The 24919-nt window shown below is 49.1% G+C and overlaps 2 protein-coding genes across 3 annotated transcripts in view; both read left to right on the forward strand.

Annotated features, from left to right (window-relative positions):
• Positions 1-5637: 5637 nt before the first annotated feature.
• LOC120952662 (uncharacterized) lies at positions 5638-10686 on the forward strand. The gene is made up of 4 exons (XM_049606189.1): positions 5638-6310; positions 7626-7754; positions 10233-10355; positions 10527-10686. The coding sequence occupies exons 1-4, from the start codon at positions 6121-6123 to the stop codon at positions 10628-10630; spliced, it is 546 nt and encodes a 181-aa protein (XP_049462146.1). The 5' UTR covers positions 5638-6120; the 3' UTR covers positions 10631-10686.
• Positions 10687-13354: 2668 nt separating this feature from the next.
• LOC120951406 (dynein axonemal heavy chain 10) overlaps positions 13355-24919 on the forward strand; it is a 38874-nt gene continuing 27309 nt past the window's right edge. For both annotated transcript variants that reach the window (XM_040370098.2, XM_040370099.2), the window contains exons 1-18: positions 13355-13735; positions 14128-14208; positions 17228-17266; positions 17553-17626; positions 17792-17915; positions 18005-18858; positions 18938-19049; positions 19127-19254; positions 19574-19764; positions 20070-20268; positions 20356-20442; positions 20665-20825; positions 21192-21336; positions 22273-22386; positions 22533-22725; positions 22849-23115; positions 23370-23477; positions 24335-24423. In XM_040370098.2, coding sequence (XP_040226032.2) covers positions 13513-13735; positions 14128-14208; positions 17228-17266; positions 17553-17626; positions 17792-17915; positions 18005-18858; positions 18938-19049; positions 19127-19254; positions 19574-19764; positions 20070-20268; positions 20356-20442; positions 20665-20825; positions 21192-21336; positions 22273-22386; positions 22533-22725; positions 22849-23115; positions 23370-23477; positions 24335-24423 — 3189 coding nt within the window. In that variant the 5' untranslated portion in view covers positions 13355-13512. The remainder of the gene's footprint in view (positions 13736-14127; positions 14209-17227; positions 17267-17552; positions 17627-17791; positions 17916-18004; positions 18859-18937; positions 19050-19126; positions 19255-19573; positions 19765-20069; positions 20269-20355; positions 20443-20664; positions 20826-21191; positions 21337-22272; positions 22387-22532; positions 22726-22848; positions 23116-23369; positions 23478-24334; positions 24424-24919) is intronic.

Genomic DNA, 24919 nt, shown 5'->3' on the forward strand with positions numbered 1-24919 from the left:
AGGAACGGTATATTTAATTGGGCGTACTTGAAGTGTAAGACATGGTATATTACAAGTGGACATTTTTTAGGCGAGTGTGCAACACTCTTCGACTCGATGAAGCATTCGAATATTAACTTGCATTAGTTTTTCAATAATATATATGAATTTTATAGGCCATGCAAAATCCAAAAGCAACTGTACCTCAGATGTGTATCAACTTCAAACGATGATTAAATAATTGGATAAGCTTTCAATCTGCTCCTAGCATCCTGCCCGGCACAACACTAGTGCCAAGATATAATTGTATGCAGACAAGCTCAATAGTTGCATATTAAATCGGACCCAGTCAGGGTACGAAACTAACCAAGCTTCAAGGGAATAAAATGCAATTCGAAGAATGCAACCAACTGTCTTGATGGCTCTGAGCTAGTGGAACCTGTTCAGCCGTAGGCTACAATTCACTCGACAAGGCGGGAATTGGAATCAAAAGGAATACCTCCAGTTTAATTAATGTTTCGTATCCTTCGTATACCAGCGTGTGGTCGTGTGGGCTTGTGTTGAAAAGCGTGATTTTATTCGCTCAATTAAAAAATAATTACTATGCAAAACGTGTATATTGATTGGATTTTTCGAACGTGTAGAAGCCATTTTAATCACTTGATTAGGCGCTTCTTCCCTTCAATCGTAATAGAAAGAGGCTTCCTCTACATGACTTTAAATTGCACCGAGCATGCATATCGGACGCATGCACTTTAAAAGTATAAAACGATTGAAAAGCAACACTATCGAGTGACACTTGTTTGGTGTTTTATTTAAATCCCGTTCCTGCTTGTCCCTCGATTCCCCCGAAAGCCCCTTTTTGCCCAGTGCCACCACCGGTATGTGCCGATGTACAAAAGAGTTGCACAAATTGATTTACACATGATGCACTCACCGAACCAGGCCAGTCCACACGTTTCAATCTCCATTAATCATAGCAAGTGCACTCGAATCGCTCGACAGCTTGGGCCGGGATCCGATCTACCGTATCGATGCGTGCATCAATGCCTTTTTGCGCAACGTTTTCAATTGCATGTGTGTGTGTGTGTGTATGTGTGTGTGTGTGTGTGTGTTCGTGTGAAACAATTTATCAAACTCCCACGTGCTCCCAGCCGCCCGTGCCGGCAAACTGCGCCCTCCCACCCCAAAGGGATCGACGGTGACAACTCGCGGAGGTGTTTAGTAATTGATTCGGATAGTAATTGTGGCAGCAATCCAATCCCGGGAGTTGGGTCGGAACAGTTTTATCAATTGATGTCGGTTATTTTAACCCTCCCGATGATTGTCGGTCACCGGGTGCCACGGAGGGGGGTTTCCAGGGGGGGAAGAGCTCACACGGAACGGAAGGGAAAAAGTCGGCAGGGGCACAACCCCAATGCTAAATTCCCTTCCGGGTGTTGCTTCTAGTTTAACGTTGAAATCACATTACGAGATGCACCCGACGCGGTTACTCTTTAGCAACAAGCGCCCTTTAATGTTGAATGAGCGTTTGAGGCGACCAACGAGCAAGCCGAACTGTAGCACTCTTGCTCAATTCCCACCAAATCCAAAGCAGTTGAGCCTGAGTGGAGGTTTTGGAGGCGATTCGATCCGGCTCAGTGTGGGTGTGTGTGTGTGTGTGCGGGTGTGTATGTGCGCAATAGATTTAATTCATGATTTGCATAATTCATACCGAGTGGCAAGCGGGATTCAACGACCCACGGGCTCCTAGTAGTGGTGGTTTTGTGGTTTGATTTGCGTGCAACAGACCCCCGGCCGTCTAGAAATGTTATCGAATTTCCACCGTTCGTGGAGCATTTCCGAAATCTAATCATAATTAGATGAACAATCCGGCCAAACGGTAATGGCAGGTCATGGTTGGATAAAAATAGATCCTGCCAAACGGCCGAGCGAGTGGCTTCACGTTTGACACTGGAATCACTGGCCAATAGCCATACACACACACACAATCACCGATTCGGGTCGGTGTGTTGCACCGCAGTTGCGGTTGACATTAGCCGGAATGCAGTTTGACGGATCGACGCTCAGCTGCTCAATATTGCAATGCCATTGACTCCGGGACGATTTCCGATTGTTTGCAGCCGGATAATAATCATTTCGGTACGGTATGCAAATCGGCAGGGGCACAATGTCGAGGGGCCGGGACCCGGTTCGGGCTTCGGGGCGAGGTTAAGCTCAGCTTTCATAGGTCCTGGAGTCGATGGAGCCGGACATCGATTGAAATCAATAATTTAAGTACAGGTTTAACTATGAATGGGCTTGATATTTGCATTGACATTTTATCCGATTACTGATGATGAATCTTTTGCGGTCCGGCGGGAAAGCGCCACTGATGCCGGTACCGGTCAGCCGTGCTGAAGTGTGCAGCGGGTCTTGCTCCGAGATCTGTGGCATGCGTGGGGTTGGTTTGTTTGAGTGAGTGGATAGGTTTGTTTGAACAATGGTTGATAATTATTTGGCTGGAAGATTATCGGCCGGATTTTCTTTCAATGCCTTCCAGGCGAAAGGAGTTTTGATTGGTCTGACGCTTCGTTTGTGTCGGTAATCTTTTGATTGGGTCTTTAGGTAATTAAAATTCCTTTTTTTCATGATCTTGACGTGTATTGAAAAGCTCTTATCAACCTGAAGTGGAGATAATATTGACATCTCGGGCAGATATAAAGAACGTATTAGTAGTATCAATGGATACCATTTAGTAACCTTGGATCTGTTTAAGGGCTATATAACATACTTTGGGGGTATGTAATAAATCCATAGTGCTTGTAAACGCTTGTAAACTGATTCTGAACCATTTCCATATAACCGATCATAGAACCATATCGGTTCTGGTCACAAACCCATACTGGATCTGATTTTCAATCCATATCGGTCCTATAATAGATTCTGAACCCTCGATTCTGAGTCTTGGAACTGATCCTGGATCTGGACTTATCTCGATCCTCTTCCTGTCCCTGAGCCCATATCGGTCCAAGAACTTGTGTATAACTCATACCGATCTAGGAGCTGTTCCTTAATCTATACCGGTCTTGTAACTGATTGTGAATTAATATCCACTCAGTATTTAATTGCGCAATCATATAGATCCTAACCTATACCTATTTTACTCAAATTCAAGTACTGTACCTGGACCTGTTCTAGTCAAGAAGCTAATTGCAAGCCAGTCCCAGTCAAGGAACCTGTACAGTATCTACTCCGAACTATTTGTTCAACCCCGGAAGTAATTTCAAAAGAGGTCTCCTATAGATTTAGCGATTCTAGTAGCCAGGATATATCAAAACAAGTGTGAGTGAGCATTGGTGTACCGAGATGTGTGTTTAATAAACTCCTTATGATGAAAACTTGCTGCAAATGGATTCAGTTTTAGGATCGATTATTTTAACTTAAAGCAATAAAATATCGACGACAAAAATAGAATATATTTAAAGCATTTCCTGAAAACATGTACATTGGAAGTATTGATACATGAGCTCAATGTTTAACGTGTTTTCAATGACAATATTTCCACAACGCACACAAAAACAATGCGTTGCAGCAATATATTTTGTTTAGCTGGACAACTGTTCACACTGTTACGATACAAAAAAACGGAATCCCTTCAACAGCTTAAAACAACACATCCCAACAACAGCCTCTAAAAAGGGCCAAACAAATTCCCAGCCCCGTGAACATGCATGTAATTCGAATCTGATCAAAATTAAACAATCCGAACTAACCTGCCTGCCACCCCCACGCGGTCGGCTATGATGGTGACGCTGTACAACGCCCAATGCCACTCAGCACACTCGCAATATCCGACCACACTTTTTAGCGTCGCATTATTGCACGGCTCATGTTTCCGCTCCGATGTTTCTGCATCCTAGCCCCCATTCGCACCGCCCCGTTTTAATCCAATAAAATGCACCAAATTACCAAAAACCATGTCACCTATCGCGTACAAGCATCTACAATCGATTACGCTAGAAAAAGAGCTGAAGAGAGAGAGAGAGAGAGAGAGAGAGAGAGAGAGAGAGAGAGAAAGAGAGAGCACTTTGGATCCCTTATCCTGCGTTGGCAAATAATCGTTTTATTGGACCGATTATTATGTGGGTGCATTGACACAAGTCAAATCTGTCCTAATGGGTACCGCGCGCGTACACCTCTTCCCCTTTCTTCCCAAGTTCCCAGCGAGTTGATTATTTTATTCTCACAATGAGACTACCATCATCATCGCACCAAAAAACTGGTAGGCACTGCCATGGGGGTACCTTCACCTCATCGAGCCCAGCAACTGTGGGGGAACAAAAACTGATCCGACACGCCTGTCAAACGGATTATTTCACGCGGTACAGTCAACCGTTGAGCCATCGCACATGTAACTAACATGAGTTCCGGAAGGAAGGGTGCAAGAAGAGCGGGGGTTTAGTGACTTGCCAGCCCAGCGACGAGACAAACGCGGCTCAGGCTACGTGCAGCGGTACACCACTGGTGGGCTTTCCACTTTTTCGTTACACTTTCACACTAAACCCCACGCTGAACGACTGTAAAAATAGAGAGAGAGAGAGAGAGAGAGAGAGAGAGAGAGCACGGTGCTGGGTGGTGTTGGGAAGTTCCTGGGTGGGTAACATAAAAAGTTAATTACTTTTCGCGACCTCCAGCACCACCGCCGACGTACGCGAACGGTTTCTTCTGGCAAGGACGTAAGCAGCGCCCGTAGAGGAGCAGGGCAAAACGCGTTGTGTGGGAAAGTTCGTGTCTTACACGCCTCAGAGCGTCAGTAATCGTTTCCACGCCTTTTGGGAAGAATTTAGAGCACCGTTCAACTCACACGCCCACACACACACATGAGGGGGAAGGGATTTGGGTTAGGAATTTTCCCGGTACGTGGAAAAGCGCACCGTACCGCACCGAAGCCGTTGCGTTCAATAGGCTCAGTTAGGATAGGCGCGGATCATCCGGACCCGGTCGAAGCCCGAAAGTATTTTTCGGTTCTTTTCCGTGGAAAACCTCCAAGTGAGTGCGTGTGGCATGGCTGTGTATGTGTATGTGCTACCGATCGGTAGCGCGCCCCATTCGAAGGCGATGTGTGGCCTTAAAATTGCTACCAGCGCCCCGACTGTCACTTCGATACGCACCACGGTGAGGCGTGCACAGAAGCATTCACGAGAACGGACCATTTTTATGGGAAAACTTATATCACCCGCCTTTGGTGTGGCCCCAGTGCTAGTGTGAACGTCTTCATCCCTGGCCAATGGTGGCATTCCGGGGCGAAAGGATAATTAATTTGCGCTCTGGTGGTGTGCCGAAACGATCTCGCGCAGTGACATCCAATCCACGCGGTTCGCGGTCGTGTTTCGGGGGCTCCGTTGCGAATTATCCCGGAAAGCTCAGCGCAGCTAACTTTAACGTAATAAAACACACCGACAAACACCGAACGCTGCTACTAATTAGTCGCCCGGCTCCTTGCCGACGGTGTCATTCGGTGGTGCCCTGGCTGCCCTGGCTACGTGCCGCGGATGCAGAAACCGAACACAGCTCAAGCACCCGGCAGCGTGGTGTGAACAACTTCGTCCACCAACCACTGTGTCGTCTACTGTTCGTGATTCTAAAGCCAAAAAAAGGAAGTGATCGCGTGTATGTGTTTGTGTGTATGTGTGTGGGTGCATGTTTAAAACTATTCCGGGAGCAGCTGGATTTTTCATATCGAACGTTTTCGCGGCTTTCACACGTTAGGAAAATCAAACCACAAACTTCTACCCCGTCGCTGTTTTGGGTGCGGACGGACGGTTCAGTGCGGTGAAGGGAAAAGTCCAATCCAGCGTGCACCAACACGTGAGAGTTCGTTGTATTTTTCCTTTACCTTTTTTTTTGCTGACTGCAATCTGGAAAACCTTCCCCATCGACAGAGTGGGACGCGTTAAGATAGTGTGTAATTACAACATCAACAACTCGGTGCAACGGGGAAGACCCTGAGATAGAGAGGAAGAGAGTGACCGTGATCCGTGAGCCTTTGTGTGTCTGTTAGACACCTTTTGCTTGGCCACCGTTTACCGTTACACCGGCTCGGACCGCGAATCCGAGCGCGTTTCCCTTCCACCCAAAAAGTTGCTTAAAATTCTGGCAATGATCTTTGGTGATTTAGTATGCTGCGTGCATTTTGTGGTTCTGTTGCAAAGCTGCATTGGCGCACTGGTGGCACCTACGGCAGTGGCGGATGGGCCGGTGGCAGCGCCACTCCTGCAGCAGCCGCCGGTCGGGACGCTGCTGCCGACAAACCGTAGCAGCCGGTACACGGAACCGACCCTACCCGGAGGTTAGTAGCTCTACGAGATCTGCTTAAAGTTGTCGATGGTGGCGGCCGAGGAAGGAAGTAGGAAGGATGCAAACGCACACCGGGACGTGATCCTTATCCCCCCCCTTTTCCCCCCTAAACGGCTTCTCGTGTGTGTTATGTGCTTTTTTCTTTGGGATGTATGAGGGAAGGTTTTACGTTAAGCTCGGACTCGACTCTTGCCCGAATGCCGAATGGCACATGCCCGCACGTACATCTCGGCCAGGACACTGTACCGTACGTGAGGACCGTTTAATACCTGGTGCGGGGAAAATGGGAAAGATGGAGATCGTGGCGGTGGTTGTTCATTAGAGTGGCGATCCTCAAACTGGAAAAAGCGGCGGTTATAAAGGGGAGTAGGAAAACAACGCGAGTGCATTTATGGTACGGAAGAAACTGTTTATAATGTCGGTGACAGTGGTCACATGTTTTGTCCGCAGTCACACACTGGACCGCCCATACGATACGCGCATAGGTGTTGTGATATGCGGTGCATTGTGTTTTTGTCGCAATTTGCAATGCCCTTTGTTTACGTTTAAAGTTTTCAATTGTTTGCTTTAAATTGTGATTCACGTTTTTAAGGGCGTTTTATGATGGAAGTATTGGTTTAGAGCGCACTCTGCTCTGTTTGTGGCTCAGAAGTTTCTGTTCGATGTTTGTACGTGCGAAAAACCATTGATTTATCTTATTCTTCATGCACTCCACGATGAGCTGATTTAAATCTTAATTGTTCAACACACTTCTTGCGCTCTTCAAAAAATCTTGTCCTCATTACTTTAATTGCTTTTCAGCGACTTGTTCTATTACTTTCTTTGGCAAGCGCTTGAATATTAAACGAATCCACTACCCCGTCACAAATCTGTGGCATTCGGGTTTCCTTTTACCTTCCCTTTTCACCGTGCGATAATTAATTCATTCGATTAAATCCCCCTAAACGACGCACAGTGCACCGATTCTACGCGATCGATTGGCTTTCCCTCTAATCCTTTCGTGTGCGAAAAAAAAAAAAACAAAACTGCACAAAAGAATACGGACCACCCTTCCTACCTCACAGAAAGAAAAAAACAGCACAAAACAACATCCTTTCTCTGTGTGAAGTCAAATTTTACCGAGCATTCGAGTGCGCTGCTCACGAGACGATACGAACGAGCGAACGAACGGAAACGCCAAATCACATCCTTTACGACACACGGTGCTTGTGTGCTGCTCACTTTACGCTTTCTTGTCTCACCCCTCCACTGCGCTTCACGATTCTGTTCCGATTGACCGGTTGGCTGCCCGCTGAAACCCTTCGCAGAGCTGAACGACTACTGCCGAACGGCACAGGACTGCCGACAGTACGCTCATGTGTGTGACACCCGCAAGCAGACGTGCGACTGTGCCGAAGGATACCGGCCGGACGAGACGAATCGGGCCTGTCTCGGGGGTGAGTAAAGCAATACCGTAAGCGCTGGAGTTAGGATCTCCCCGGTCCCTGTTGTAGCCGAAGAAGTAGTACCGAAATAAGTGAATTTTCGTTTTCACACTTTACACACACACACACACGCACACGGCATGTTCAAACGAGCACGCAAACGGGCCATTTCCGAAATGGACATAGACTCGTCTAGCACTCGCCACACACACACACACACACACACACACACACTCCCCATGCCGCACAAAAGCTGGCAGGGATAGAGATGCATGATTGAGACCATTGTATCTTAATAACACGCACCCGAAGGCACACTACACTTCTGCCCCTCCTTGCCGCAGGACACAGCGCTACAACAGTACCACAAAGTGCGTAGAGAGAAAGAGAGAGAGCGAGAGAGAGCGAGCCTGTCCAAACCGTGCTGCAGTTTGTGCGACCCAGAACCTGGTCGTCCGTTTTGCAATGTCCAACCGGTCTACGGATGTGTCAATTTCCTTCCTTCACTTAGGCATGTCCCATCGATGTCGATCGTTTCGTTTCGGGTTTTAGAAACTCACCAGCCGAGACCCTATTCGATTGTAGTGGAACGGAGGGGGTGGACACACGGGTTTGGCGAGACCGTGGCAGCGTACATTGCAATAAATTTCACCATCACCCAGAGGCAGGCGGAGCTTAATATTCATCGCATACAATTCCGGCTACATTTGTTTATCGTTTTGAGGCATGATTTTGGAATGCAGCAGAGATAGAACAAACGGTTGGTGGTGTACAGCGTCCCACATCCGGCAGGTTGAGGCTAGGAGCAATGATGCTTCTTGATGCTTTTAAAAGCGAAGCAATAAACTGAAATCCCCTCCCAACACCGTTGCAAGTAGGGCGATTTGTTGCAAAAACGGAGCTTCTTCGATCCGACAAGTAGCAGAGCTTCACGCAAAACCGGGGTACAACTGGGATGCTTCGACGTTTGCAAGTGTATTTAAATTGCGCTATTTGTTTGTGTCGATGGCAGTGTCTAATGGTGCTTTTGTCACTCGTCGCCGGCTGCATTCACTCCAGGTGCATTGTCTTGTGCCGTCATCGACTCGCTTCCTCGAATGTTTGCTGCTCTGCCAGTTTCTTTGCTTGTTTTGTGCTACTTTTTCTTTTAGGTGCCAGTGCCGTGCCACACACTATCGAATGAAATTCGAACACGGAACTCGACAAGTCCTTGCCTTTGCGCTTGTTTCGGCTTATCTGCTGGAGAAGATTGCTTCCTGCACGATTCGTACGCGCGACGTCAATAATTCTGTGCAAATTTGAGTACACGCTTGCTACGCGCAGCAAAGCATCCGAGCATCCGGGGTGAATCCTTTCCCAGCAGAAGGTAATCCGCTCTTCCTGCAGACCGGGAAGGGGGGGGGGGGGAATGTCTCAACTTCAGCTCCAAAATAACAACCGGCACAAAAATAGCTCCACAAACAAGCACACAAAGCTCGCTTCCTCTCAAACCAGCGCCGCAAAACAATGCCGACTAATCGGTCGGTGCACCGCCACCGAGCTTCGTTCGGTGCGTTTTTCCCCCCGGTTTTCCGTCTCGCTGACTCAGACATTCACTTAGAGGCTTAGTGTCTTAAGGTTTAGTGCTTCGGAAGAAAGGCACACCGGTCCCCGCTTTGTTGCACTTTCATTTTGTGCAAAGATGGAGTGAGGGAGAGATAGATAGAGAGAGAGAGAGAAAGAGAGAGAGAGATAGAGAGAGATCGGTAGTACGATGGGCATTAGATTCAAAACGAACCGGAGGAAATAGGCGAACATAATCGAATTTGCTGGCACTACTCCACTTTGTTCTGCTTCTGTTTTATCCTTTTAGCAGAGAAGAAGAACACAGTCTCACACACACACACACACACACTCACACCCATACACTCATGATCGGTGTTGCGTTCCAGATGATTGGCTCGTTGATTGGTTGCCAGCTCAGAGGTTCTTGTTCGTTTTGGCTGAGCGTAACGTTTCGAAAGTGCACTAGAGTGCTACACGGCTGCAGCATCAAAACTGCGTCTTACAGTTTCGTGCAACGTATGCAAAAGTGTCTTCGCATTTGTTTGCGATCTTTGCGGGGCACTCCGCTTTCTATGCGCTTTCCATCCGAGCAAGAGCAAGAGAGTACCTCTCGTACCATCTCTTTGTACCGAAAGGTTGTTTGTCTGACCCACAAAACCGCACCAGTACGGTTGGCAAATATTTGGAAATTGGATCTCAATCTTGCTGCTTCGCACATCCGATAAAGAGTGCATTTAATGCATAGGGAGTGCAGATTCTTTTTCTCTCTCTTTCTGTCGTGCTAGAGATTGAACCATAAATAGTTCCTCAAGTTCCTCTAGTACCAAGAAGCAACGCATTTCACTTCTAGCATTGTGCTTCGTTGTAATCAATAATAATACGAATCTTACTTTTCCCTCTCTCTGTCTCTGCTACATCTACTCCCATCCCATTATCCATCCCCAGCCGTTGGACGTCGATGTTTGTACGACAGCCACTGCATCACGAACGCGTACTGCAAGGGACAAATGATCTGTACGTGCAAGCGTGAGTACGGTTTCCTCACCGATGATAACTGGTCATGTCAAGGTAATTTATCACCCGCACTATTACGTGTTACCCGCTAGATCCATCTCGCTCGCCCTGCGGGGGACAAAAATCTCCATTGCCCGTGAAGAAACGGTTTCCTCCTGTAACTGTAAGCACTTACCTTTCTTTATTTCTCTCTTTGTTTACCGGGTTTTTGCCATTTTTTCTTAGCATCATCTGCGAGGGCATCTTCAAAAATCAACCCAATTCAACTGCTGCCACTCGTGCTCGTGCTGACGTGGTGGAGCGTACCAGGCACCAGGGCACTATTGTGAGAATAATGGATGCATTTATTGTAAGATTTAATTAAAGCCTTCTCCCCCCCCCCCCCCCCCCCTGCAAAAAGAAAAGAAAGCACACCGATGCAACCGGATAACAGACGGAGTCTCTTATTGGCCGTTAAATATTCTTCCGATGCACTTCTGTCATGCACCTGGGCCCAGGGCGCTGCACACAAAGGGTAGCTTCCAAGTGGCATCGGCATCTTCAATGAGCCTTCCAGGACACCGCGGTTACCCGCCCGAAGATACTGAAAAGCGTTCATTCCACTTACCAGCCTCTTGGCTGGATGTACTGGAAAGAAATGCACGAATAGAGAGGAGAGAGAGAGAGAGAGAGAGAGAGAGAGAGAGAGAGAGAGAGAGAGAAAAACACAGCAAAGCAAGTGCATTTCAGCTTCCGATAAATCTGCATTGTCCCTTTTGCTCAACCCACACTCCACGCCGAAGCGCTGTACGTTGTCTGCGAAAGCGAGTCGTCCCGGGCCAAGTCGGCAGCGCCAGAGAAAATGAAGGCATCAGCTGTCGATGTAAAATCGAAATAAGATTAGTTTATTCGTGAAGTGCATTCTCATTTCGCTCTCCCCCCGCCTTTGCTGAAGCCAGAATCCAATAAAACCCCGAAGCGGCTGGGCTTTGTTCCTGGGCTGCTGGAGACGAGCCCTTGCTTGGACTCGCCGGCACCCGGATCGGAAGCACGTTGCCCGGGGAGAGGGACCGGATGCAACCCGCACTTCAACCGAACCCGAACGGAAGTGGGGAACTGCAGGAAGTCGTGCCACGAGCACAGAGTGAAGAATAAATATTCCTTTGCTTACAAATAAATGTCGAAATTGGGAACCGGGTGGTGGTGGTGGGTACCCCGTTGGTGGTGAATGTGTTTGCTGTTTGTGCCGTTCGGCAGAACAAATGTTGGGTGAACGTGTCCCGACGTACTTTCTTTGCATTCTTTTGCGGGAAGAAAAATTCGACACCGCCAGCAGCTGAAGCAGCCGCATTCTCACCCACATATGCCGAAGAAGGAAAACGAGGGATGTGTGGGTGTTTTGTGTGGGTCCTCGAGCAGTTTGGCCTGCCTGCCGAGTTAGTTGTGCAAATCGGACGAAGAGTTGATTGTTTCCGCTAGGTAAATATTGTTTTCCATACAGCATATGATCGTTAAATTGTGAACAGGCTCCTTATCGAATGTTTGCCGTGCGTGTGTGTTTGTGCTTTATAGTTGAAAAATGTATAAAATACAGAAGGAAAATAAACAAATAAATATAAAAAAATTATCCTTTGCCCGATTGTTTTTTTTTGCGTTTCAATTTATTTTGTATCAATAATGCATATCAATATTTTGCAAACATAAGCATGATTGTAGGCCGTCCGATGGGCGGTTCAATCCCGATATTGATATCGATAAATTATGAAAACGTTAGCACACCCAGGACGTGCGATGGTGTTGGCTTTGGCTTCCGTTTTCTTCACCCGCCACGCGCAAACAGCGGCGCACTATTTTGACAAAAGCATTTGAACGGCAAATATCATTGATATGTGTAATAATAATATCACATCAGTTAATGATTTCGAAACACCGATGCAAGCTCACATTTTGCGCACCGCTCCACCGTCCACCCCCCCCCCTCTGCCCCGTACCCTACCGTGGGGCTAATGATTGCTAATTTATACAGTACCAGCTGCTATCTGGTGTCATACGCCACGTGTGAAACCGATACCCTGATTGACGGGCGAACCGACGAAGGGCCAAGGCTGGTCCACGGGTGCGCCGTAGCTCCCTGCACGCCCCCCTGCATAGCTTTGTTGTCGTTGAGAAAGGCAACACACGAAAAAAAAAACGAGCAACCGTGGTGCCAGAAACGACACAAATTAGCGCACAATATTGGAATAATATAAATTTCAATAATTAATTTTATTTATAAATTCACTTAAAACCCCCAAAATCAATTACCATCGCATGCTCATTGCCAGCCCGGCGTTCGCATTTGCTCGTTGGCCACGTACCTACCGGGCGCGGGCAGCAGCGGAGGGAATACGAAAACTCATTTCATTTACCTTTTCACCCGTGCGTGTGCGCCCGGTTCTGCATTGTTCGTGGTCCCGGGAAATTGTTCGCATTTCACCTGCACTGGTGAAGTTCCCGACCATTTCGGGATAAAAATGTGTTTTTATTTATCCAACTCATCCGGCAACGGCCGGAGTGTGACCGTCCGGGCAAAACGACACGTGACGGGACCTTCGCATCACGATTAAGGTGAAAACATAATTCCAATAAATGTTAATTGATGCCAAATTTTATTTACGATTTCGTGTACGTGTGAGCCCAGCCGGCCCTTGCACCGAGCTAAGTATGTGTTTGTATGGCCCGGAAATGGCGCCAGGGTGGAAGTAATTTGATTTCCGCGTTGCATCAATTTACATTCCATGCGGGTAAGCATGTAAGGAGCCGCAGCGTCGGTTGCAGTTTTTTAATTAACGTATGAAACACTTGACAATAGTTGTTTTTTGTTTGTCCAACGGATACACTCCATACTGAGTTTTGCAGCAAGCAGCAACCAAACAACGCACACTGTGTCATGTTGCAAAGGAACAGATCACCATGGCGCTGGGCTAGGACGCGGCGGTTGCTATGGACGCTTGGATTGTTTTATTCGAACGCCGTCTGGACTCTGGGCGTAGAAACGGGGTGATTTTCTTCACTTCCATTCGAGTAGTGCTGTGGTGCGGTGTGTGTGTATGCGTTTCCATTTGTGCAACTGTTGTTTCGCCGAACGAACGAAAGAATCCTCTTTGTAACCTGTAGCGAGAAGGAAACCATTTTGAAGCCGTGTTTCGAACGTGTTTTTCCGAGTGATTGTGTGTGATTGTCGCGCGACGGGATGGATTTCCGTGCCATCTGGATACGGGACCGGCTGTGCAAGATATTGGGCGTGTTTGAGCCGCGCTACATCGACACGGTGCTGAACGAGCTGTACGACGAACTGGTCGCCTTCCTGGACGATGCCGTCACCGACCAGCGGGACGACCACAAGCGCATCCTGTTCGCGTACCGTACGTTTTACGAGCGGCTGATCGAGGAGAAGGTGACCGCATTCGAGCCAGGTACGGTATTGGCTAAAGGGACCCGGGGACCACTGTCACATTCTTCGCGTGTGCCTTGAGCTCACCGTCTCACTCTTCTTTCTTCTCTTTCTCTGTTTCATAACGCATTTTTCGGACTTTGGAAAAAAACACCACCACCCGAAAACGTGGGTCAATCGTAAATCTTGCACTGCGGCCATCCGGACCCTTCCCTTCCCCCCACCAACCCGGTGGGAGCTCGTTCGAAACGCATGAATGATGGGCGGGCGATCCCTACAAATATTATATGCATGTAAAACATGGCAATCATCAAAAACGCCTGCCTGCTCGGATCGGACCAACTCGGCATTTGTTCGGGCTATGATTAAACATCCAACCCCCTGCACCGTTTTTTGGGGCCGAGGGTTACGTAGTTACGGCCGGAGCAGCCCAACCCGCCGGCTCGGACCAACCGGAACAGACGCAAAAGGAGAAGAAAGGCAAAAAGGCTAAAGGTGGGTAATTTTTCGTTGCGTCCATTCGGGAAGGACTCGTGCGCGCGGCGCCACCTGTTCGACGAAGCGGAGCGGTCGTGGTGGGGGACGCGTCGTTGTAACAATCTCTCTTATCAATGTGCTTCACCAGTTCTTCCTCCTTCTCCGTCCATCTTGGGTGCAGTTTGCTCGCATACATCCATATGAGTAATAGCCAGGGCTGGAACGCCCTTTTCAGGCCTCAAGTCAGAGAGAGAGAGAGAGCAGAAAGGCTCCCCAGAATATCTCTGGTACTACTGTCTACTTCCGACTGCAACTTCATACACACACCCACTAATGCATCCTGCTCCACCAGGAACGTACCTCGTTTATATTCTCGAATGGATTTATTCGTTTCGGCCGTCGCCCCGGCTCTCCGATGCGCTGCGGCCCTTCAACTGCACAAGTCTCGGCAGACCGGTGAAATTATGACACTTTCATCTAGTCAGGCCGTAAATTACCGATGTCATTCGATTGCTTCCTTGCTGCCGCCGGCACCGCCGCTTCCTTCCCACGTTCGAGTGGACTCAGCAAAAGCGACAAGCCACGAACCCCTTTTTGCGCCACAAAAAAAGAAAGGTGCGAGAGCAAGCTATCTTCGGGAAGTAGTTTTTAGAGGACTTACACTCACCAAAAAAAAACGAACGACTCTTTATACTGTGTTAGGTCTGCAAAGGTTTGAAACGGCCCTGCTAATCGATAGCTAGGGTGCAAAGGGTGAAGAAAAACTTTCACGAATCACCTTTTGCGTCCTTTCCTGTCCGGAGCACTGCTTGCACACACCTTCCCGATCGTTTTTGAGGTTGGCTTTCGCCACTTTTGAAGGATTTTTTTTTTGGTACTTTTCATTCTGACCGAACCCAGTTCTGGCCGCGACACCTTCCACGAAAAGTTTCTTTTCCTCGTGAACCCTCAAACTTTCAAATCCTTTTTTCTTGGTGTGTGTGTTTTTTTTGTTAATGTTTCGTGTCGCCACTACGCCAACTTCCCGCTCGAGAGGCCGAACTCAGCTTTACCTTTCCCTTTCACCGCTGCATTCAGGCTTTGGTTTTGCCCGAATGCTGCTGCCACCATTGTTTCATCACATAAATTTTCCGGCAGATCCTCTCGTGCGAAAAATGACTTTTGGAGTACGTTATGAATGCATGATTTCCTCCATTTTGTGCGACGAGAGATCGTTCCTTATATACTTTGCTTGCTTTTCCCTCACCGGAAGGGTTAAGAAGCACAGGTAGTGTGGCAATGGACGTTTACTGGATGCATTTACCGTGTCTTACTGCTAGCAAGCGGTACAGATTATGCATCTTATCTGCATTTTTGCAGACAGTTGTGTGCCTCGAAGATGGGAGGACCATTATATAGCACTGTGGCAAGTACAGCTCAGTGAGCGATTCGTCTCTGTAGAAAGGAGTGGAATTGAGTTTGAAATTTCCTTTTTAATTAATGTTCAAAAGAAGCATCAACTCGAATGGTGAATGACATCTAAACGAGTCTGGTGGAGTAATTGAAATCACTACTTACTAACAGCATTCTTTATGGCGAAAGTTCGTTTTCGTTTCGTTTATTCCACATTTTTACTACTTTCTATAATCATTCCATAACTCGGTTTCGATCCATGGCAGCACATTGACAATATACTTCCTTCTTGATCTTGCACTTTATTGAAATGATATAAATAATCCCCATAGGTGTGAAAAGGCCAGAAACTAGTTTACGGCACATACACAAAACAGTCACAATTCAAACAATTGGCTTCGATAAACCGTGTTTTGTTTTTCCTGCTCAACAACAAACAACCTTCTAAATGTACTGTCCGCCAGCAAAGGACGTGATGAACAGGCACAATAACACACACACATACACTCACACACAGACGTCCTCAGTGCGCCCGAGGATCAACTCTCTGCACTGCGAAGGAAATGAATACGGATGTGAGCCTGGCTGCCTTTCATATCCTGCAGGCAACACGTTCGGGAAAGGTTAATTTGATTTATTTATGTTTTTCTTTCGATCGTTCGAACCCCCACACCCGTTCATCGCCGTGATGGGGCGAAGTGGGTGTGTGTGTGTGTGTGTTGTTACGCCTGTAAACTACAACCTTTCTACCTTCTCTTTTCCCGCCTCCCACACGCACACAGTGAAGGAGCGTCGGTCACTTTTAGGGGCAAGCATGTCGCATGGCATGGCGTCGTGCGCAAACATTGTGGGTACATCACGTTGCCCGCTGGAGGCGGCTCACGACGCCGGGTCCCCTTTTACGTGTTTTGCTGTTTGTCTCGAGCCGTCTTCAGGCACGCATTCGAGCAAAGGATGCAGCAGCAAGGGAGAGGCGGCCAATATTAATAGCATTATTGTGTCGCTATGGGGGTATTGCAAAAATGTGCCACCATGTGCCTGAAGTGTCTCCAACCCCCCCCCCCCCCCTGTTGTGTGCAACCGTGCTCGGCAACATCGAGACGGCATCAATGAGTGGTGGCGCTGGTTGTTCCGTTGATAGAATCGCTCCTTTTCGAGAGTAGCTCCAGCAGAGACCGTAACTGCTGCTGTTGCCACTGTTGGTGTTGATATGTTCGACGATGCTCACTGGAAGCTGGCTGTGACGCGCTTTCTTAATTATAACATTTTACATCATGCTCTTGTTTGCAGCGTCGGTAGCGAATCTCCCCTAGACAATATTTACCTTCCGTTAGTATAACATGCTTCAATTTGCTTACTACATATTTCTCCCGCCGACTCCCACAGGTCCTGCCGACGACGGAGATGATGGCAGTAAGTGCATACGCACGGCATGGAAATCATGTCGCTATTAATTGCTGCACATAGTTAGCACTTAATTATGTTATAGCCAAACACTGCACAACAGCTAGTAGAGTGAATGTCTCTTTTAATTTCCGTGTGTGCGCATGTTGTTATTATGTTTTAAACAAATGTCATCGGTGTTGAATTTATGTTTCCTGTAGCGACGGAATTCTAATAACAACTTTCCCACTCCCTCCCGCAGGCAAGAAAAAAGGCAAACCCAAGAAAGGAAAGAAAGGAGGTACGTATTGTGAAAGCGGCCACACTATGAATGGCAAAGTTGCACCCTAGCGCCATCGAGAGGGCGTGCATAAAGCACAACACTACAATGCGCACAAATGCACAGCGGCGCGTTGCAAAACATCCACTGATAGCAATTAGTCCGGCTGGTTGATTCGCACGCCAGGCGAGGGAAGGGTACCGTCACCCATCGTCAGCTTCGTTCTAATTAAAAAATCCTTCCTTATCCACTCCCCCCCACCCGATGCATCGTTTGCCCTCGATGCGGCAACAACTTTTCTAATTAGACGCTGACCATGAGATTACTGGAGACGCCGGATTCCTTGGGGCTAGCAACGATAATGAGCTGGTGGAAGTTACGGTAAGTTCGGCGAAACGCTCCCGCTTGAGCTCTGATGACGTTGTTTAAATGAGCAGCGCGAACAAACAGTCCCCCCCCCCCTCCTCCCCTTCTGTTGCACGCTGTTGTTTGTGTTACATTGTACGCTAATGGAAAAGTGATGTGGTTGTTGTTTGCTCGCACTAGAAAATTGTGCCGACATCGATCAAAACACCAATCGTTCACATTTGCTTCGGCATCATCCCGGAGGAGAAGATTGATCCAAACGTCCGGTACGTGTACATGGTTCGGCGACTCTGCACACCCATCGGTACGTATGAAGGTAGCAAAGGCTGGCTGGCCTTAACGTTTGTAGCAAAATTTGGCGTAATCATATCGCGGGTAATACTCTAATCCCAGGCACATTCCAAAACCTCGAGGACTGCGTGGCGGAAATGCCGCGTAAAGTGATCGTCGGCTGCATTAGGGGCAACCTGATACACAACGCGAAGGAAATGCTGGAGCGCATCTACCGGCCCGGCGTGGAGTTTCAGTTTCACGAGCCGAACACGAAGCGCCCCAAGCCGGAAAAGAGCGTCAGTGTGGAGGAGCAGGACGAAGCGGCGACGGCTGCTGGGGCTGATCGCTCCGCCAGCAGGACCAGCGTCGGGCTGATCGACTACACCCGCCCGTCCGACTTTCGCATGAAGGCGATGCAGGCGAAGCAGCTGTCACCGAGCGCGGCCTTGCGCGAAGAGTCGGCGCTGGAAAACAGCAGCCGCCAGTCGCTGGCCGACACGCCAAGCAGCGAGTCGAACCTGACGCAAACGAAGGCGTCCGAGTCGACGACCGGCGATAGTGATGCGCGGGCGTTGCCGCTCCCGCAAACGTCCGCCGAGCGGTGGAACACGCTGCTGGAGGAGTCGAAGCTGAAGGGCGAGGCGCGGCTGACCGCCAAACAGCAGCCGGCGAAGCTCTCGGCCGAAACGAGCGCCCCGGAGGAAAGCCCCATGAAGCAGAACCTGGAGGCGAATCTGGAGAAGTTTATCGACACCCTCCAGTGGACGATCGATCACGTGGAGTGTGCGTTCGGGCTGCCCACGCAGTACAATGCGCCGCACCAGGAGAACATCACCGTGGACGAGGATAAGTTTAAAATCAAGGTCGACATCGGGAAGACGAGCATCGAGGAGCTGACCACGCTGCAGCTGGAGGAGATCGTCGAAGGGTGGTCCATCTACATCGGGAAGGTGTTGCGCGAGTCTAACGAGAAGGTACAAGCGCCGGATAGACAACTGCCGGGCCTTGGGTACAGTGGAAAATAATGTCCTCTGCATCACTTTTGTCTCCCAGGAACCGACCGATTGCACACCGATGGCCGAGTATAATCTATGGGTCGAGCGGGAATTGCAGTACAATTCCATCATCGAGCAGCTGAAGGCACCGTTTGTGATTCAGGTTTTCGGTACGGGGTCACCCGATTGGTCACTGTAACTTGTGGGTATGGACGCTAATGAGAACTTTCCCATTGCTTACTTTTAGACGCCCTGAAGGACAACCAGAGCCCCATCATGAAGGCGTGGCCGGACCGGTTCCGCAAGCTAAAGGAAGCGCTGTGCTTGGCCCGGGAAAACGTCGAGCACCTGGCCATGCTGCAAAGCTATCTGGAGGTAAGCTGCGGGGGTTCCCGTTGTTATTACATTTCTATTACAACATTATCCCGCCCATCCGGGGGCTAAGTTGAAACCCATGTCCTGTCTTGACATCGGGAGTGCGAAAACATCAACGGCAACCGGGTCCAATCACGCTCCAGAGACTGACACTCTCGGCCGTGCTGGCGAATGTTGCAAAACCATTAAAAAAAAACACATCACCGTCCCCTTTTCACTCTAACACCCAACGATAATCACATTATTTGCTGCCTTTCTGTGCCGGAGTGCCGTTTTAACGAATGTCCCTTTCCCTTCTTCCCACGGCCCTGCTTGGCAGAAAATCAAAACCGGTGATGACTTCAAATTCATCCTATCCATTCTACCGAACATAACGATCATACTGAGACACATCTGGACGATGTCAAACTATTACAGCCGGGACGAGAACATGCTCAGCCTGATCGGGAAGATATCGTACGTGTTTGCGGAGAAAGTTAAAATATTAATTAATGTGGATACCATTTTCAAGTAAGTTGTCGCTCCTTTCTAAATCATAATTAACTGGACGTGCAAACGCCGGGACCGTGCCGGGGCGACCCGGGGGAGGGCCTGGGCCCGTTCGGGTACTGGGTTTTGGAAAAGTTTAATTAGCAGCAGCAACCCCATACCCAAACCGCTCTCCGTGTGTGTGTGTGTGGCTTGTTGTTTGCATGAGCTGACGAGCCAATTATGCTTTCGGCTGAGCTGGCTGTGGGTGTGTGAAAAATTAGTGAATTTGTTAGCCAGCAGTTTTGACATTTCGACACGAGCGTTTCGTTGTTCCCCCCCGTTAGACACTCGGCGTCACACATACACCAGTGCGCCACGAACTGTGCGACGCTGCTGCAGGCGTGGAAGCAATCCTACATGGACACCCGGGCCCAGATCGAGCAGTCGGGCATTGGGTCACGGTGGGAGTTTGACAAGAATGTGCTGTTCCGGGAGATCGATCATATGACGCGCATTAGCCACGACATGGCAAACATTGCCCAGGTACGCGTGACTTCCTTTTTTCGAGATAGAGTTTGCGCATCGCAACATCCGGTGATTGACAAGCTTGTTGTTGGTGATCATTTTTAGATTTTCCTGGATTTTGAAAACATCTTCGATGCGAACTTCAAAGCCATGATTACCGATCCGGAGGAGGTGGATAACACACTGAGCAAGGTGAGTGAGTTCTATGGGTTGCATGATAAAAAAGCATGTTTCCCGGAAGGCTTTTCATAGTGTCCTAGGTAGCGAAAGCACTTTTTATCATAGCACAAAAAAAAGCCTAACGTTAAGTAGAAATTCATCAGCGCTAATGATATCCATTCTTTCGTGTCCCTGCGTGCCTGTCCCGCGGTAATGCGGTACTGCTTCGTCTGGTGGCCGCTGCTGCCGGGGTAGGTTTATCACCTCATCACTCATATCATCGCGGCCGACTACGACATCTTTGTGTCGAGCAATTTGGCCAACTGGGAGGCAACGCTGGACTTCTTTTACAAGTCCGTCGAGGGGGTGGAGAGGGAAGCGAAGGTAGCGCTGGACCGCTGCATCCCATCGCTCCGGTAAGTACGGCCCCAAACTCTTTTGAGGACGCGAGGACACAATCACCGGGTTAGTCGCAACATAAATCACCAATAATCCAGCAAAACCAGTCGGGTTGGGTGTGTGTGTGCACACCGACATCATTCGGACATGTTTTTCCTTTTCTGAAGCCCCGTTTTCTCCTGTTTCTCATCCCTTTTCTCGTCCCTTTTCTTTCCCACACCGGATCGCTTCCACCTTCACACACGACTGCACAACTACGTGTGCTCTGCAACGATTCTTCATCGCTTCATCGGAACACCTTCGCAAACGGGCCGCCCGGATTCGATTGCCACCGGGGTGGTGCCGGTGCTACCAACACACCTTGCCCCCCTGCTATGCAACAGGTCCGCCGAGCTGGGGCTGGAGCTGATAAAAAATTTAGACCGCATAGAAACACGGCCGGCATTGGCAAAGCATTTATCATCCAAGTATGAAAATATTATGAAACAATTCCTGGCGGAAGTCGGCATGGTTGAGCACGAGTTTCTGGTACATAAATAAATGTGTTGTCATCTTTTAGTGCAGGTACTTTAGGCGCAGGCGACAGGCACTGACACAGTAGCAGCAGCGAAAGGTGTGGGCGAACGGCCGAAAAGAACGGCGGAACGGCGGAAAGCTTCCCAGCAAATCCACCCGGACCGGGCAGCGGTGGATCGTAACTTTTGCTCAGTTTGGTGTTGTGTTTTTTTTGCCTTCTTTTTGCGAACAAGAAACAGCGCAGCAAAACTGAAAGATTTGAAAAGGGGGAAAGATTATTTCCCATTTTTTGTTTCCGTTCCCACTCACGCTCTTCTCTTCACCCATTCGAAGGGGTACTCCAGCGCAGCATTCTACATCACCTGGCGGCATTTGTTTCGCTAGTTGCTGTTTGTTGCAGATTTGATTACGCTTTCACATGCACACTCATGTCGGCACCAATTTCGAGGGACAAAAACACAGCAAGAGAAATCCCCCCGAAAGTGGAAGCGAAAAAAGTGCCATGCAATTTATATCGTTCTTCGTAATTGATTCCCCGGTTCAAGACGCTGTTGTTACGGCGGCCCGCAAAACACGTGCCTACGGGGGGGGGGGGGGGGGGGTGGGGGGGGTGGGGGGGGAGGACGGTGGCACACAAACTTTTCCATCTCAAGCGCCGGAAAACTTTACCTCGCTCGCTTGCTGCTGCTGCTGCTGCTCGGGCTCGGGCATTATTAATGGCTTCCGGAAATCAATTCAAAAGTTGCAATGCCTTTTGCAAAAGCCGCTGAGGAGCGCGCGCGCTCACGCTCCTGACCGGTGTGTGTGTGTGTGTGGTGCCTGCGTCTGCCATTAAGTCGTTTACAATTCTACCGCATTTAACTTGCCCATCATTTTTCCAGCAGCTTGTGACAAATTTTGATTCCTCCCGTTTTGTTCCAATCTTCCGTTTCATTCCGGCCCACACAGAAGCACAAAAACAATCCGCCCCTGCAGCGCAATGAGCCGTGTCACGTGGGTGCCGTGTTTTGGGTGCGTTCGCTGCTGAACTTCATCCGGAAATCTATGACCGCGTTTAGAGAGGTAGGGGTGCGCCCAGCGTCACCTATTGTTTTGTTGCAAAAACTGCATGACACATTACACAGCTGGAGCGGATCTTGAAGTGGTGATATTTTTCCCTCTTTTTTCTTGCTTTCTTTGTCCTTCCCGGAACCCCGTTTGTGTACCAGTTTGAGGCCAGCAAACAGCAGGCGGAAACTTCGCTCCAGCGCAGCGCGTTCGGCCAGTACATGCAGCTGGTGAAGGACTTCCAGGCGTACGAGAAGGACAACTTTCAAAAGTTCACCACGTACGGCACCAAAACGGTGAACGGCGTGCTGAAGCGCAACATTTTGAAGCTGGAATTTTGCGACACAATGCTCGGTAAAGTGGGGAAGGGGAATCAAGCCATTTCTGTAGTGACACTGCGGAGCCCGCACATTGTTTTTCGTTTTCCTTGGGCCAAGTAACTAACCCGTTTCTTCTTCATCAATCTTCACCGTGCAGAGCTGCAGAAGGAGCGAAAAGCGTCCAAAGCGAAGAAAGACAAACTGTCCGCCCGGCGGCCCTCCGCCCTGATGACCGGCAAGGACCGGTCCCGGTACACCAACATTGCCACCGCGGTCCGCTGGCTCGTCAACCGGCCGGACGCGCTCGACCCGCAGCTGGCCCTCGCGCAGAAGCTGGTCCGGGCGGCACGCAACACACCGTCGCAGATTTCCTCCAGCGGCTCGCAGACCCCGGCCAGCGAGTTCAAAATGAATCAAGCCCAGCGTAAGTCGTAGCGCGCCGACTGGAGCGCGCCAAACTTTTGTCCAGTAAATTGATTTTTCACATCCCCATCGGGAAGTGGGGTGTGCTACTTAACGCTAAATGTTGCCGTTGTAACAACAGAAGCAGCAACAAAAAACAGCATTACTTTTCTCTCTGTGTTGCGGGGGACAAAGTTTGATGGGTGAACAGTGTGATACTCTCTATTCTTTCCTTTGGTTTTCTTGATCGTTTTTTTTACATTTCGAACCAAACAGTGATGGTGTCAGCAGTTTCGCAAAAGAAAATTCCCACGTGGCGCGAAGTAATCGGCGAATCGGTGCTCATCGAGTACAAGCTCAAGTTTGCATTGAACTTTTCCTACGGTAAGATGCCTTTTCCATTCTCTGCTAAAGCGCTTCTGGTCAGCTCTGGTCTGCATGGCTGAGCTGGCATCCCTTGAAGATGGGTTGAGAGGTGGAGCTGTCCTTTCCCCGGCCGGCGCTTACCAGTGCTGCTTATCTGAGCGCGTACAGTTTTGCGCTTATAAAATGCTGTCTAAATAATCGGTTTGAAGATCCCGGGGTTTGAAGAGCACGGGTGTGCACGGACGTCTCGACCGCACTGCCGCTGTGTGGACTGGCCTCAAGTGGGACGTAGCAGTGTAGCTGGCTGAATGAATATTCTATTCCCTCTCCAAACAGGAGCGATTTCGAGCCCCATCCGTCGTACCTTCGCACTGAATGGGTTTCTTCATTTTTCAACTATCACAGGAGAAGACCGGCCCGAAACCCGGAACACGGAGCAAGCTGATTATCATTTTCATTTCCAATAACCAACAGAAGTGGCTTTTGATTTATTCTTGTTCTCGTCCGCTCCGTCCACTGCCGGCGCCATCTTCCTTCGCTGAAGTAACGTTTTTTGTTTGTTTGGTTGTATGTGTGCTGCCAGCATCTATTCAATTTATGCTACACTAAAGCGCTGGCGAAAGGACTCTCAACCTCTCAACACCACCCTCACCCCGTTTGCCTTTGTCCTCGCACAAGATGCGGCGATATCAAATCCGGTCGTTACACTTTTTCGGCGAGCAGAGAGGACTGCCAGCTTCACTGTCTTTAGCGGCACCGTCCATTTACTGTATATACGTATACGATTTTTTTTCGTTTCTTCTCATTCCATGTGCCACCACACAAACGCCGGCACACGCACACATGGCCCATGGTTTCCACACACGGTCGGGCAGACATATTCGACGTCATCAACGAAGGTCAACAGTTCGAGTATTTGGGATTCGCATTAAGTCCCACCATTAGGATGGCCATTATGAGAAAAGTAAGCAATATTTTCTTATCCACTTTTGCTCCACCACCACCACCACCATCAACCGCTTGGTAGCTTGACGTTTGTCGTTTGATTTGTACCCGTTAGTCGGCCAAAGACACACCAGCGCTTCCTCTTTCGTCGGCGTTGAAGGTTCGGCGCTTCAACGTATTATACCTTAAATTTTGGCACAGCTAGCTCTCTGCATCGCGAGAGTGCCACCCCACAGGGAGGGGTGCTGGGCGGCCGGTTGGGCGCTTCCCTTTTGGGCCGAGATTTTTGTCCGTAGGTCGTTGGACGGTACCTGTCGTAGAAAGTTATTGCCGTCCCCTTACCTTATGGCACCCGGGTGACAGCGATATATTTCAAAGTCGTGCCGAGAATGCTGCAAAGGACGGGTTGGAGCTGAGTGTTTTTGGTAGTTCGTTTTTTTATCTTTTTCCGTTGCAGGTAGAAATGAATCGGTGGACGTAAAAAGCATATTAATGCTTTAACGCTCATTTCTATC

The sequence above is a fragment of the Anopheles coluzzii genome, chromosome 2 (genome assembly GCF_943734685.1).
Source record: "Anopheles coluzzii chromosome 2, AcolN3, whole genome shotgun sequence".
In the NCBI taxonomy this organism is placed as follows: domain Eukaryota; kingdom Metazoa; phylum Arthropoda; class Insecta; order Diptera; family Culicidae; genus Anopheles; species Anopheles coluzzii.